Here is a 16,358-nt window from a genome sequence, read left to right as displayed (position 1 = left end):
AAATAAGAAACACAGAGCCAAGGTAAAAGAGAAAAGCCGAGAGGTCAGAGCTCAGAGATAAAATCTTACCTCCTCCAGTGCTCCTAGCTTCCCCGAGAGAGGGAGGTACTTCCTGTGTCCCTGTTTAAATAATCTTTCTGTTCTGCCTTCTCATTGGTTGTAAACCCAACCACATGACTGCCTCATCACTGCCTGTAAGTACCGCCCTCCAGGTCTTAAAGGTGTATGTCTCCAATACTGGCTGTATCCCTGAACACACAGAAATCTACCTAGCTCTTCTAACCACCACGCTCTTACTATGGCTCTAATAGCTCTGACCCCAGGGCAACTTTATTTATTAACATAAAATTAAAATAACATTTCAGTACAAATAAAATATCACCACATTTCCCCTTTTCTATTTTAATAAAAAGAAAAAAGGCAAAAGGTTATAACTAACAAAAGAAAAACTATATACAAAAGTACAATAACTATATACAATATATACAGGTAACAAATACCTAAACGATGTCTAGTCCATTTGTATTTGACAAATCAGAGAAAATAATTCCCTTATCTATCCTATTTTAGTAAGTCCAAAATGTATCTAATTCACTTTCTATCCTAATTAATCTTCAACTATAACTAACTAATCTTCAACTCCCTCAGAGACCCAAGAAGGAAATAATATTAGCTAACAAAAATAAAAACAAGAAGTGCACAAAAGCAGCTTCCAAAAATTTTGTGGGTTGACAGAAACAGCCAGCTGCCTGGACAGTCACCTGAGGTTTCTCCACAGTGTTGGGGCATCATCTTCAGCCTATAGGCTTATCGTATCTGACAGACTCATTTGTGAAGTAGATTGTACACAAGGTCAACAGTTCAACCTCACATTGGGTGAGAGCAGTCCATATACCAGAAACACCTGAATTCCACTAGTGTCATGTCATGATTCAGGATTTTAAATTCTGGAAATTGTTGATGGTTTTTTGAATTCAGCTGTCCATTCTTCTTGGCTATGTATATATGGCTTCATCTAAGCATGCCCTTCTCCACATCCCTCTATTAAATGCCAGTCTACTATTGAGAGGCGTGAGCTTTCAGTTGCTGTTCCATTGCACAACAGAAGCCATCGGCCCACTGCCTGTTCAGCTGCCTTCTAAGAAAAGGGCACTGTACCTTTTCCAGATTGTGAAGGCCACTTCAGGGATGGTGCCATATTGTCCTGGCCTCAGAAGATGCCTTTTGATAAAGCCATAACCACACTTGTTTTGGCAAGAATCAGTAGTCCTTTGTTTCGTGTTCTGTCTGTCCATTTTGTCCTGTTGATTTGAGGATACTTTGTTGTCCAGTGGCTAACTTTTGCCACAATGAAAATTAACTCCATATGCAGTTTCTTCAATGCCCATATTTTCTCTGAAGTAGATTGGTACTGCCAGGAGCCGACATGTCTCAAAAAAGAAAAATTTCTAAGTTATTAAAACATTTTAAATGCCATATTCTGTAGATCTCTGAAGGGTTTGAAGATGACCTGTCTAAAATACATCTGCTCAATTTTTAAAACATATCTAATATGACTACAATTTCTATTGTAATGTCTAATTACTAACTTTCATTTCTTTATATCCTAATAGTTGGTAATAATGTAAAGTATTTAAAACTAGTAATTGTCTTTTTCTTTTCTTTTCTTTCTTTCTTTTTTTTTTTTTAAACAAGAACCTTAAATCTAATCTCCTTTGCTTAGCCTTTTTCCTAACCCTTGACAACTTGTAACCTACCCCCCTAAATAATGAAAATTATCCCAGACCCAAAACCCATTAAAAGAACCAAAAAACCACCTGCCCCACACCACTTCTTTGGCAATGTGGGTGTCATATTCTTAAAATTGCTTACTGCTGGGTATGGGCGAAGTTATCTTTATCCTGAAAGAAAAATTTAGGTTAATTGTAAAATTCTAGGAAAGGTAACTATATCCTTCATTATTATCCAGTCTGTGTATAAAGCCAAAGTTCAGGGTTTATCTCAAGTCCTTATTCAAGTAGTCTTTGAGACTGGATCATCTCAGCTAGTCATCTCAAAATTGCTCTGAGCACCTTGTAGTTCAAAGCTGATCTGTAGATGATGTTTGTCAGTTTAGTGATATTATTATTGTCCACGTGGAATTGTTGTTGTTGTTGTTGTTGTGGGGCCCCATCTTCTTTCCGGAGACTTCAGTTGATGTTAGGCCTGGCCGTGATTTCCTGCAGAAAACTGATAAGAGACTCGAACACAAAGACATATATATGCAGCTAACTGAAGCCTTTTTTCTAGAATTAGTTAGTACTCTATATGACCATTCATATCTTAACAAAGTTTAAAATGTATATATATATTAATCTTGTAAATTTTGATATAAAATTTATACTTTAAGAAAAGTTTAAAGAATCAGAATAGAATCAAAGAGTTGAGATTAGTAATAGAATAGTCCCTTGATTAATTTGGCTTTTGTCCTGTCCCACAGCAGAAAATGGCTCTTTTATTCTGGCATGATACAGGGAGTTTGTATTTTCATTTTAACAACATGCTTGAGTTTAAAGAAGGAGAGAGCCATTCTCCAACTCCAAAGTCAGCTTTAAATTTTAATTGAACTGGGACTATTAGAAAACCAATAGTGTTAAATCTTTAGAGAAAAGCACAAACAAACATTTAAGAAGACATAAAATTTTTTAGATAATATATACCCATATGTCATATACTCCCATATACTCTGTTTCCTGGGATAGATGATTTGTCCCTTTTCTTCAGTTGTCTCATTTGTCTTGTGTCCTTCAGATTCCTTAACCTTCATTCTCCTAAAAGACAAAAACAAAAACCTTCCCCCAAGACTAATTTTGGGGATGTTCCTTTTTGGCAAGTTATTATCTGATTAAATGAAAAGACATGTGTTACAGGTACAAGTTAGTTTAAATTGGATGTTCATGCTGGTTGATGAACTATCACCTCCTCTAATTAAGAGGTTTCTCTTGTTCAAATCGAACCTTTATCAATTTTGATGGTACCCACAGCTTATCTTCTCCTATAGAAACAAAAGCAAAACCTCGTCCCCAACGTAATACATACCCTGGCTTCCATTCTGAGGTCAGCACATCCTTAAAGTATATAGGCTGATTTAATTCTGTAGTTTTTTCTATTACCCAATGTCTCTCTGCAGCTGTTGTTCCTTTCTCATTGGCATTCAGAAAATTCAAAGTTAATAGAGCATTATGCAGTCTATTTCTGGGGGTTTTTGTTACTCCTTTCTGTTTATTTAGCATATCCTTTAGAGTTCTGTTTGACCTTTCTATAACTGCTTGACCTGTAGGATTATGTGGTATGCCTGTAATATGCTTTATATTGTAATAAGCAAAAAACTGTTTCATTTTAACAGAGACATATGATGGAGCATTGTCAGTTTTAATTTGTGCAGGTATACCCATGATGGCCATAACTTCTAGCAAATGAGTGATTACAGAATCAGCTTTTTCAGAACTCAAAGCAGTTGCCCATTGAAATCCTGAATAAGTATCAATGGTGTGGTGTACATATTTCAATTTTCCAAATTCTGCAAAGTGAAACACGTCCATCTGCCAGATTTCATTCCTCTGAGTACCCTTTGGGTTACATCCTGCTGGTAATGGTGTTTGATTATAGAAGGAACAAGTAGGACATTTCTTTACTATTTCTTTGGCTTGTTGCCAGGTTATGGAAAAATCCTTTTTTAAACCTTTACTATTGACGTGATGTTTTTTATGAAATTCTGAGGCCTCCAGCACATTTCCTACCAATAATTTATCAATCTCATCATTGCCTTGTGCTAAAGGGCCTGGCAAACCAGTATGAGATCGGATGTGAGTTATATATAAAGGATGACTCCTTTTCCTGATTGTATCTTGTAATTGAATAAATAGTGAAGTTAATTCTGAAGCATCAGGGATAAATTCTGCAGTCTCAATATGTAATACCACTCTTTCAGCATACTGAGAGTCAGTTACTATGTTGAGAGGTTCTGAAAAATCCATTAATACCAACAGAATAGCATACAATTCTGATTTTTGCACTGAATTATAAGGACTTTGTACCACTTTACTTAAATTTTCTGATTTGTAACCTGCCTTTCCTTGTTTGTTGGCATCTGTATAAAATGTACGAACTCCAGATATGGGTTTTTGCCGTACAATTCGAGGCAAGATCCAATCAGCTCTCTTTATAAAATCAATTCTGTTGCTTTTGGGATATTTGCTGTTAATTTCTCCCAAAAAATTACTGCAAGCTCTTTGCCAAGGTTCACTTTCTGTCCATAATTTTTCAATGTCCTCCTTAGTTAAAGGTACGACAATTTCTGCTGGGTCTATTCCTGCTAACTGACGAAGTCTCAATTTTCCTTTCCAAATCAAGTCAGAGATTTTTTCCCCATAAGTTTTTAATTTTTTATTTGGTTTATTTGGTAAAAATATCCATTCCAATATAATATCTTCCCTCTGCATTAATATTCCAGTAGGGGAATGCCTAGAAGGTAAAATAACCAAAATGCAATCCAGCTTTGGATCAATACGATCCACGTGCCCTTCATGTACTTTCTTTTCTACCAAGGCCAATTCTTTCTCAGCTTCAGGTGATAATTCTCTTGGACTATTTAAGTCCTTGTCACCTTCTAAGGTTTTGAACAAATTAGTCAGTTCATCATTTTTTACCCCAACAATAGTTCGTAGATGAGAAATATCTCCAAATAATCTTTGAAAGTCATTAAGAGTCTGTAGTCTATCTCTCCTAATTTGCACCTTTTGGGGTCTAATTTTTTGTAGCTCTATTTTATATCCTAAATAATTAATAGAATCTCCTCTTTGTATTTTTTCAGGAGCAATTTGTAATCCCCAGCAAGGCAAAATTTTCTTTACTTCTTCAAACATTCTTTCTAAAGTATCTGCATTTGAGTCAGCTAGTAAAATATCATCCATATAATGATAAATTATAGATTTAGGAAATTTTTTACGTATCACTTCCAATGGCTGTTGTACAAAATATTGGCACAGAGTTGGACTATTTAACATTCCCTGTGGGAGGACCCTCCATTGAAATCTTTTAACCGGTTGAGAATTATTATAAGTAGGCACTGTGAAAGCAAATCTTTCTCTGTCTTTTTCTTGTAAGGATATTGAAAAGAAACAGTCTTTTAAATCAATAACTATGAGAGGCCATCCTTTTGGTAACAGAGTAGGCAAAGGAATTCCAGATTGTAGAGAGCCCATCGGCTGAATTACTTTGTTAATTGCTCTAAGGTCTGTTACCATTCTCCATTTACCAGATTTCTTTTTAATAACAAATACAGGAGAATTCCAAGGGCTGGTTGACTGTTCAATATGCTGAGCATTTAACTGTTCTTCTACCAGCTCTTCTAAAGCCTGGAGTTTCTCTGTTGTTAAAGGCCATTGCTGAACCCATACAGGCTTGTCTGTTAACCATTTTAAAGGTAGAGCTGTTGGTATTTTTGGAAGATTATCAGTTGTTGTGCCCTGTTCTTGTATAATATGGATGGCTGGTGACCACTCAAAATAATGCCTTCTAATATTTCTCTCAGAAACATGTGCTAGTTTATGATTTGTTTCTGAGATTGGAGGGATTTTAATCTGAGTATTCCATTGTTGCAACAAGTCTCGACCCCACAGGTTCATAGCTATGTTAGCGACATATGGTTTTAATTTTCCTCTCTGTCCTTCTGGACCTATACATTCCAGCCATCTTGCACTCTGTTTCACTCCAGATAATGTCCCAATTCCTAACAGTTGAACGTTTACCTCCTGAAGAGGCCAAGCTGGATGCCAAAATTCTGGTGCAATTATGGTAATGTCCGCACCTGTGTCTACCAGACCAGACAACAAAACACCATTTATTTTTATCGTTAATTTTGGTCTCTGTTCATTAATAGAAGTTTGCCAAAAAATTTTCTTTATGTTTTCTCCTGAATTTTCTATTCTCTCTGTTTCATCATTCTGACCAGCATGATTTATTCCAATAGTCATTTGGTTATTTAATCGCTCAGAGCAGGGATTTCCTCTACAGCTGCAGGAAAGGTTTGAACTGGTTTTGCTATGGGGGCCTGCATGAGGCCCCTCCGGGAGTTTCCCGAAAACTGAGGCAAAGGATTACCCTGTCTGTCCTTTGTTGATCTACATTCGTTGGTCCAGTGTTTTCCCTTACCACACCTTCTGCATACTCCAGAAGGAAGGGGCATTCTGTTGCCATTGTTCCTTGAAGAAACATTGCTTCTAGGAATGACCTGTTTACAGTCCCTTTTAAAATGTCCTTGCTTTCCACACCCAAAACATCTAACACTCCTCAAACCTTTTGAAATTACTTCTCCTACCCACGTATCATCATGCTCATCAGCCTCAACATTAATTGTTTCTCTAATCCAATCTTCCAAAGGTGCAGATCTTGCCCTTAACGGCCTGATTATTCTTTTGCATGCTGCATTCGCATTCTCAAATGCCAAAGCTTCAATTATTGCCTTACTAGCTTCTGATCCTGAGACCATTCTGTTTACTGCTGAAGCCAGTCTTTCTAAAAAATCTGTGAAAGATTCTTTTGGGCCTTGCATAACCTTTGTGAATGACTCAGGTTTTTTTCCTGGTTCATCAACTCTGTCCCATGCATTCAAGGCTGCCATTCGACATAAAATTACGGTTTGAACATCATATAAACATTGTGTTTGTATTGAAGCATATTGGCCTTCTCCAATAAGCTGATCCTGACAAACTTGTATTCCTTTATCCCTCCATTGTGTTTCTACGTTTCTAGCTTCCTCCTTAAGCCACGTTAGAAATTGAATTCTCTGGCTGGGTTCCAGAACAGCTTGTGCAAGGTCCCGCCAGTCCTGTGGTATAATCCTATTATATGTTGACCAAGAGTTTAACATTTGCTTTACATATGGGGAATGCATGCCATAAGATACTATTGCCTCCTTAAACCTTTTAAAATCCATCAGTTCAATTGGAGCCCAGATATTTTGTGTAGCCATTTGATCAGGCATCTGCTGTACGGTTACAGGATAAATTAAGGATGACTGTGTGAAAACAGGCTTTCTTTCTGTAACCTTATGATCCAAACTTGAACCAACTTCACTGTTAAAATTAACAGGTTTTTCTAAAGCTGTTATCCTGGCACTTAAATCGACTATCTTTTTAAATAGTAAAATGAGAATAAGCATGGTGATAAACTGCATAATTCCCATAATACTAATCTTTTCATATAGTTGTTCCATTGTCAGACTGCCTAAAATTTCAAACAAAACCCAATTTTCTTCCAATGTACACAGGAAACCCATTTTTTTAAATGTGGAAAAAATTTGTCTTTTAAATAGTTTCCTTTATGACTTACCAAATCTGCGTAGAACAGTAGAAATCCGAGCGAATTTCAAAACAGCCACCTAGAGTCCTAGGTGTAAATCCAGAGAGAGAGAGAGAGAGAGAGAGAGAGAGAGAGAGAGAGAGAGAGAGAGACAGAAACAGAAACAGAGAGACAGAGAGAAAGCAAGAGAGAAAGCGAAAGCGAAAGCGAAAGTGAAAGTGAAAGCGAAGGGGTAGCCAGCTAAAGCTTAAAGCCAGCCACTTGTTCCCTCTTGAGCCTAGTCAAGGCTTGGCTTTACAGCCAGGGGCCCTGTTTAGCAGGGCAGGCCTGAGCTGTTTGTAGCACTGGCTTTAAGCAAGCAGCTCACAGTCCAGCCTGAGCCCAAGCAGACCTGGGCCGGGGCTAGGGAGCCGGCTGCTCCGGCTAGGGAGCCGGCCCCAAGCAGTTTTTAATGGATTCTTGTCACGTTGGGCGCCAGATGTAGATGTAACCAATCGTATTATTAAAATAAGAAACACAGAGCCAAGGTAAAAGAGAAAAGCCGAGAGGTCAGAGCTCAGAGATAAAATCTTACCTCCTCCAGTGCTCCTAGCTTCCCCGAGAGAGGGAGGTACTTCCTGTGTCCCTGTTTAAATAATCTTTCTGTTCTGCCTTCTCATTGGTTGTAAACCCAACCACATGACTGCCTCATCACTGCCTGTAAGTACCGCCCTCCAGGTCTTAAAGGCGTATGTCTCCAATACTGGCTGTATCCCTGAACACACAGAAATCTACCTAGCTCTTCTAACCACCACGCTCTTACTATGGCTCTAATAGCTCTGACCCCAGGGCAACTTTATTTATTAACATAAAATTAAAATAACATTTCAGTACAAATAAAATATCACCACAACCCAGTGGTACTTTTAGAACTTTATTAGGAGGGAAAGGCAAGGGGGGGGGTTGGGGGGAAGAGGGGAGGGCCAGGCCTGGTTGGGGATGGAAGCAGGGGGAGGGAGCAGAGCAGAGAGCAGAGAAAGAACACATGGGGGGGGGGGTCCACGTCTGCTTTTTAAGGTGGGTACATAGTCGCCCACACCTGCTGATAGGTAAGACTCAAGAACCCACGCTGAGCATGTGCTGGAGTGAGGGCAGGATCCTAACATTCCAGACTTTTTGCTTATTATAAACTAGCAAGTAAATAGGAATAGGGGCATCATTTCTCCTGGAAAAAATGCTTCCAGCTGTCTTGGAGAGCGTCGGTTGGCTCATAGCGGGGTAGGGAAGGGGGTCTTCTGAGGTAGACAGCCGTCCTGGGATGATGGGCTGTCCTGCTGTCCTGGAGCTGTCCGTCCCTCTTGGCTTGGCACCCTGGCTGCTTTTGTGTCTGACAGGATGCTGGAGAGACAGGAAAGGCCTGAAGTAGATCCGACCTGTCCAGATGGATTTAAGCTGGTTTCTGGAGCTTGGGAAAATTTTTGAGCATGTTCAGAAGCAGCCATGAGAAAATTAGTGACCATTTGTGGTGTTTAGTACTCTGCTTGTATTGGTTAGTGTTAATGAGAGAGACAGAGAGATTGGAACATGTTAAGCTTTATCAGAGACAGATTATTTAAGGCACCTGTTTCCTTTACTAGTTTAGCATCCAGGAGACAGGTGATCAATTGTTGAGAGCATTTAACAGTAATAGATGGTTATATTAAAGTCTGTTTTTGTAGAACCCAGACACATTTGGGTCTGGGTGTGTAAATACCTTTTAGCTGTTACAGTTCCTTACTTGATGATCTCTGGACTCCAGTTCTGTGGTGGTCCTGTACCATTAGCTGAGCAGTGAGTTAGGAGAGGAACTGGGAAGAGAAAAGCTTGTGGTGCATGAGAACTTATTTCTTGGAATTAGGGACAAGGCAGAGAGCAGGGCTCTGTGTGCACAGAATGAGAAGCACTGTGACAGTCTGGAGCGAGGCACATGGAGGGAGCAGTGAAATGAAAGCTCCTATCTTAGCTGGAAAACCTTTTCCCATTAAGTAACCCTGAAAGGACAATTAAATTGGGGGGGGGGGCTGTCCTCCCTACCCCAACAATAGTGAAATGAGGAGAGGTGAAATCCCAAAACTTCCAGGACTGGGTCAGTGGCTCTGGTGTCCAGAAGGAAAGAAACAGATTGATTCCATGCTGCGTTCTGGGTTCCCTGCGAGCCTGTGGCAGAGCCTAGGTCTGCCGGAGCTCTTAGCTTGATGTTCCCATGTCATCTTGGTGCCTGGGAGCAGTCAGCTGACCGGTTGTCTTTCTAGGTGGCACTTTGAATAAAGCTCAGCTGATGGCCTGGCAAGGCACACATTAGCCTCCATGGCATTTCCCCCCTCCCCGCCCACCCCCCCACTTAAAACAGGGAACCAATGGCTCTCGGGAGCCAGCGTGTGCCAGCACTTGGCAATTTTGTTCTTGGCTTTTTATCTCTCCCCTGGTACACCTTAAATGCCACAGATGAGACTTTCAGCTGTGGGGTCAGCAGCCTTGCTCTCCAGATGCTTAAGTTTTAGTCCTATGTCAGGGGGTCTGGGGGCTGCTGTCTTGAGGACAGCTTTAGGAAGACCTGGTGGAGGAGGCTATAAACTGATCTCTGGCTAAGGATCCATTCCTGTTCCTGTGATCCACTTGTGGGTTTTGATCGTAAACTTATTTGCATGGATTCTAGCCTGCTTCCAGACCCATCTGTGTCTCTCACAGCAGCTTGAGAACGAGTGGGAGGAGTTAAGGTGAGTTAGGGTGAGAGTCAGCAGAAGCAGCCCTCCCAGCACTGGAGAGCCCGCCCAGCACTGGAGAGCCCGCCCACTCATTGAGGAGTTAAAGCCCGCCCACTGCTGGAGAGCAGAAAGCGGAAGTCAGATAGACAGAAGTGGTTGCATGTGGCAGGGGGCCATAGGGGGAGGAAGAAGGGTTCAGAGCTTCAGTAGGAAGCTTGGGGATAAGGTAACTCTTCATTTGCCCATTCGCTGGCAGAAGTTCCCGTGAAGCTGTTATGCGGCCAAATTTACTGGTATACGCCCCTATGTCCCATGGCTGCAGCCAAGAGAGAAAAATAAAAAATTAAAGTAACAAACCTGGATCCCAGGCTCCTATTGCAAGCACCCCTGAGGCAAGGAGAAGGATCTATGAATCAGCACGGGTTACCCAGACCGTCATCACAATAGGGGTTAAAGGCTGGGAGTGTGCTGCGTACCCCCCAGGAGTCCCACAGCATTGACCTCCTCATCAGGAGAGAGAATGAGTGTGCAGAAGTTCCTATATAAGTTTGCGACACCAAATGGTAGTAATCCGCGCTGGTTACCGCATGGAAAGGTCACGGTCACGACAGAACCCAGTGGTACATTTAAAGTTTTATTAGGAGGGAAAGACGGGGGGGGGGGGGGGGTGAGAAAGAGGGGAGAGCCAGACCTGGTGGGGGAGGGAAGCAGGAGGGAGGAGAGCAGAGAGCAGAGAAAGAAGAGAGAGAGAGAGAGCGGGGGTCCATGTCCTGCTTTTTAAGGCGGTACGTAGTTGCCTGTGCCTGCTGATGACCTAGAACCCACCATAAGCCTGTGAGGGCAGGATCCCAACATCTCTGCCTCCCAAGTGCTGGGATTAAAGGCTTCGCCACCACTGCCTGGCATGACTTGCTTGTTTGTTTGTTTTTTACTCATGTGCTTTTTCTCTGTAGCTCATTTCCACATCAGAGGCATTTGATTGTATTCTCCAGTAACTTTTTTAGGGGGTAGGGGTTGGGGTTTCAAGACAGATTTTTCTCTGTGTAGCCCTGGCTTTCTTGGAACTCACTCTGTAGACCAGGCTGGCCTTGAACTCAGAAATCTGCCTGCCTCTGCCCGCTGAGTGCTGGGATTAAAGGTATTCACTACTGTGCCTGGCTTCAATAACTTATTAAATCCTTCCCATTTCAGTTTCCAGTTCATTCCCATTTGTAACCTCATGCTTAGGGAGAGGACAGTTACCCTTGTTCTGATGCTGTGATAAGCACCTTGACCAAAAGCAACTGGAGAAGGAAAGGGTTCATTTCATCTTAAAGCTTGCAGGTCACGCCATCAGAGCAAAATTGGGACAGGAACTCAAGACAGGAATCTCGAGGCAGGAACTGAAATAGACCATGGAGGAGTTCTGCTTACTGGCTTGCTCAGCTTGCTTACTTGCATGCTTTCCTTTCTTTCTAACTTTGCTTTTTATTTCTGTGTATGTATGTTTGCGTATGTGTGTGTACCAGGTGCATGCAGTGCCCTTCAGAGGCCTGAGGAGGGTATCAAATCCCCTGGAATTGGAGTTAGAGACAGTTGTGTGCTACCCAGTGTGGGTGCTTGGATCTGAACGTAGGTCCTTTGTAAGAACAGCAAGTGCTCTGGACCATTGAGCTATCTCTTCAGTCCATTATCAATGCTTTCTTTAGTATCCAAGACCACCTGTCCAGGGGTGGCACTGCCCCCCAGTGTCATGGGTCCTCCCACATCAGTCATTCATCAAGAAAATGTCCTACAGACTTGCCTACAAGCCAGTCTGATGGAGGCATTTTTTTCAATTGAGTTTCCTCTGCTCAGATAAATGTAGCTTGTGTCGAGTTGACAAAAACTGACCCAAGGCCACTCACTCCTTACTATTTACTGAATTATCATTATCTTTCTTCTGGGACTATGTTAATGTTAATTCTTTATTTCAGAGCCATCATCAATCACTTTAATCCCAAAATTGAGTCCTATGCTGCTGTGAATCACATTTCTCAACTCTCAGAAGAACAGGTAAGTCACTCCTCTCCCTGGATGACCTCGCTGGTGATGAGGATCAAGTAGCTGTCTTCCTTCTGGTAATGGGATTCTGTGACTGAGCTCTGAGCAGGGTGGTAAAGCCAGGCTGCTGAGAAGAGTTAGCACAAGATTGCTTGCTGGTTCTTTAAATAGAGTAATACTTTCTTCATTTGTGCCATCTGAGGGTTTTGTTTAATTATATAGAGAGTATGGGATGAAACTTGACAAGTTACTGTCTTACAGTGGGTGATAGAATATTACTTTTTAAGCTCTCAGTCACAGTCATTTTGATTTCTGACAGTCAGAAACGTCAACATAATGGTGCACACCTGTAATCCTAGCACTTGGAAGGTGGAAGCAGGAGTTCAGAGTTAACCTAGGCTACATAGTGAGTTCAGGGACAGCCTGGGCTGCATGCTACCATGTCTTAGGAACTCAAACAAGGCCGAGCAGTAGTGGTGCACGCCTTTAATCCCAGCACTTGGGAGGCAGAGGCAGGCGGATCTCTGGGAGGTCGAGGCCAGCCTGGATCTCCAGATCTCCAGAGCGAGATCCAGGACAGGCACCAAAACTACACAAAGAAATCCTGTCTCAAAAAAAAAAAAAAAGAACTCAAACCAAACAAGAGTAAGACATGAGAACTTAGAAATGAACGTAAATTCCAGCCCCAGGAAAACGGCAAGTGCAGCTTGGTCTGAAGGTGTGTGGCTCATGAAAGCATGGGCTCGCGTTGAGGTAGCTTTTCTTTCCCTTGAACAGTGATTTCTGGACAGGTTTTTCTCTGATGTTGTCTGAGTTGAAGATGTAGCTAACCTTGTACATTTGTTTTCCTTGAGTCTGGCCTGATTTCCCCTTCTCCCTTATGGCTGTACTCATGGGGCTTCGGCATGGCATGGAGCTGAACTGAAGGTTTCCATTCTCAGCCTCTTTTTCTTTTTTTAAATAAGGGGGTTTTGTGGGTTTTCTTTTGGTTAGGTTTGGTTTTTTGTTTGTTTGTTGGGGGAGAGGCCATATTGTTTGGTTTTTTTCCCCAAGGGTTTCTTTATGTAGCCCTGGCTGTCATAGAACTCGCTCTGTAGACCTGACTGGCCTCAAATTTACAGAGATCCACCTGCCTCTGCCTCCCCACTGCTGGGATTAACGGCATAGCCACTGCCACCCAACTTAACTAAGGGCCATTGTTAGATTAGTAATTGATGAGTGCATAACTTTATATAAAACTCTTGTTTACAGAGGGAAAAAATACATGAAACCAGGGTCATCGAGCCTATGTTGGCTCTATGACTTTAGCTCATGTAGCTAAATTGACTGTGTAGCTGAGGATGACCTTCAGCTCCTGGCTTCCCTCCCTTCACCTCCCAGTGCAGCTGTGCCCCACCTTGCTGTCTCAGTCTGAGCCTGTGGAGTCTTGTATCAGAAGCACAAATTAGATGATGAGGAGATGGCCTAGTGGGTGAAGTACTTGCCCCTCAGGCATGGGGACCTGAGCTCCAGCCCCCAGTGTACACATAGGAAAGCGAGGCGTGCCTGCAATCCTGACCTTAGGAAGGCAGAGGTAGGTGCAGCCCGGAGCTGGCTCAGCAGCCGGGCTAGTTAGAATAGGTGAGCTTCAGTTCAGTGAGATGCGCACGTGCAAGCGTGTGCGCACACACACACACACACACACACACACACACAGTAGAAACAGTTGAAAAAAGACACTGGTTATGAACCTCTGTCCTCAACACAAGCTCACTTGCACACACCCACAGTAAATACATACATACATACATACATACATACATACATACATACGTACATACATACCTGATTCTCCTTTCTTGTCTCCTGTTATTCTGAGTTGGAAAAGCCAAGGAATAAATTCCAAACTAGTGAAACCATGTGTGTTCTGCTCCCCTTCCCTGCCAATGCATCGTTGGAGCTCTTCTGAGTGTTTCACTGGCAGGAACAGCCAGCAATTGTATTATGACCATGTGTTCCAGAGTTCTTGAAAGCGCTTTCTCCTGACAGAGAGCCTTCTCAGCACTCCCTGCAGTGGTCCTTTCTGCAGCCGGACGCCTAGCACTCTATTAATCTGTCAGTTGTTTCCTTTGAAATGTTTATTCTCTTTTGTGAAGCCAGCTGTGACTCCATCCTCACACTTGAAGCTGTCTTTGTGAATGACTTTCATTTTCCTTTCTTCCTCTGCCTATAGCGCGGAGCAGATTCCTGTTCTCCTCACACTGGAGCTGTCTGTGAGGTGTTGATTGATGCTCCCTCTTCCTGTTGGAGCAGTTCATGTTAGTTCTCCTGTGTCAGTTTTACACAGAACGTTCTGTGTGTTCTGTTCTGCATGTTAACGGAAAGAGACACTCCACTGTCAGCTCTGGATGGCCAGAAAGCCACATGCAGGGTCATCTCCAGCAGCTTAGGAAGGTCAGCTGAAATATCTCTCTAAGTAGCAGCCACCCACCAGTAATAAAAACTCATGTGGTGCATGAGGAAGTCGGGAAAGGAAAGATTAACAAGCTGTATCCTCGCCCTCTGTCCTATTCTGTCAAGGTTAAAAGTGGTGAGCAGTGTTTCTTGAGTCCACAAGCCAGAAGTGAGGCAGTTTCTAGGGAAAGGAACTCCGTCTATTCAAGAATGGGGAAGAGGGCTGGGGATAGAGTGCTGGGTAGAGTGTTTGTGAGTGCTTGTGTAACAGCTATGAAATCTCATTTCATCCCCCAGCAGTGGTCTGTTTACTTTGTAAATAGTTACATGCAGCCTGGGACCCTCCAGAAGGGCAATCAGGATCGGGGTGGGAAGTCCAGGTGTAATCCCTGCAGTCACACAGTTACTGTGTGCTCTCATGCTCATGACCACCACCAGGCTACAGTTTTCCCAGCACTCTGCTCTCAAAATAGTTGTTCCTCTTCCCCAGCTGCCTCTGAAGGCTGCTAAATGATAGCATTATAGTGCTCTTGTTTTTATCAGATTAGAGGCATTTGACTGCCTGTCTATCTCCAACATGTGGAGTACTTCTCTCCCTTCACTTATGAACATTAATACTAATGTCACAGTGTCAAGAGTATTTGCAGCTTCCCAGAGAGGTGGCTTTGGGGGCAGTGCAGACCTGTAGCTGTTAGCAGCTATCTTAATAGGGAAGGAAAAGAAAAAACAAAACAGGATTAAAATCCCAAGTAGACTCTAAAATACTAATAAAAACAACACCTAAAACCTGTTAATAGGTGTTAGCTGGGACTTACAGCATTAGTAAGTGGTTTTTCTGAGACAGAGTTTCTCTGTGTAGTTTTGGAGCCTGTCCTGGATCTTGCTCTGTAGCCCAGGCTGGCCTCGAACTCACAGAGATCCACCTGCTTCTGCCTCCTGAGTGCTGGGATTAAAGGCGTGTGCCACCACTGCTCGGCCCAAGAACAGTTTTTAAGTCATCGTAAGGTTCAGTCTGCAGCCCCCCGCTTCTCTAGTGCCCTGACCCTGATCCTCTTTCATAAGATGGTTGTCCTATAACCTATGATTTATTGAAAAATCTTGGTGAACGTTTTATCTGTACTAAATTAATGTGGGTTAGAGACCTATAATAGAAGCCCCCCTCCTGGACCCAGGCTTCACACACTTGGTCAAGCAAGGGCTCTGCCACAGGGCTACATTCCCCAGCCCCCTGGCCACTTTTTGTCTTGATGGGGTCTTACTAACTTGCTTAGACTTTTTTTGGTTTTGGTTTTGGCTTGTTTTTCATTGTTGTTTGTTTTGGGTTATTTTTGTTTGTTATTTTGTTTTGGGTTTGTTGTTGTTATTTGTGGGTTTTATTTTGTTTGGTTGGGTTGGGTTTTTGGTTTTTCAAAGCAGGGTTTCTCTGTGTAACAGCCCTGACTGTCCTAGAACTCGATCAGGCTGGCCTGGAACTCACAGAGATCCGCCTGCCTTTGCCTCCCAAGTGCTGGGATTAAAGGTGTGCGCCACCACCGCCCGGCTGCCACCTGACTGTTTAGACTGTTCTTTAACTCACCCTGTAGCCCAGCCACGCTGCAGCCTCCTGAGTGCTTGGGAATGCAGGCCTGTGCCAGCAGATCCCACTTGATGTTTAAGAGAAGTCCTTAGGGGTTAGAGAGGTGGGTCAGCGGTTATAAGCACTGGCTGCTCTTCCAGAGGACCTGGGTTCAGTACCCATATGGTAGCTCACAATCATCTGTAACTCCAGTTCTAGGGAATCCAGTACCCCTTTCTGGCTTCTGTGGGTACCAGGCCTGCATGTGGTACACAGACATATAT

At 42.7% G+C, this 16,358-nt stretch overlaps 1 protein-coding gene across 6 annotated transcripts in view; it reads left to right on the top strand.

The window, feature by feature from the left end:
- Armh3 (armadillo like helical domain containing 3) overlaps window positions 1-16,358 on the top strand; it is a 216,845-nt gene that overhangs the window by 173,829 nt on the left and 26,658 nt on the right. For all 6 annotated transcript variants that reach the window (XM_006988208.4, XM_006988207.4, XM_076563191.1 and 3 more), the window contains one exon: window positions 12,020-12,098. In XM_006988208.4, coding sequence (XP_006988270.1) covers window positions 12,020-12,098 — 79 coding nt within the window. The remainder of the gene's footprint in view (window positions 1-12,019; window positions 12,099-16,358) is intronic.

The sequence above is a fragment of the Peromyscus maniculatus genome, chromosome 1, assembly GCF_049852395.1.
Source record: "Peromyscus maniculatus bairdii isolate BWxNUB_F1_BW_parent chromosome 1, HU_Pman_BW_mat_3.1, whole genome shotgun sequence".
Lineage (NCBI taxonomy): Eukaryota > Metazoa > Chordata > Mammalia > Rodentia > Cricetidae > Peromyscus > Peromyscus maniculatus.
Note: the sequence above shows the minus strand (reverse complement) of the source record. Positions and strands in the feature narration are given on the sequence as shown.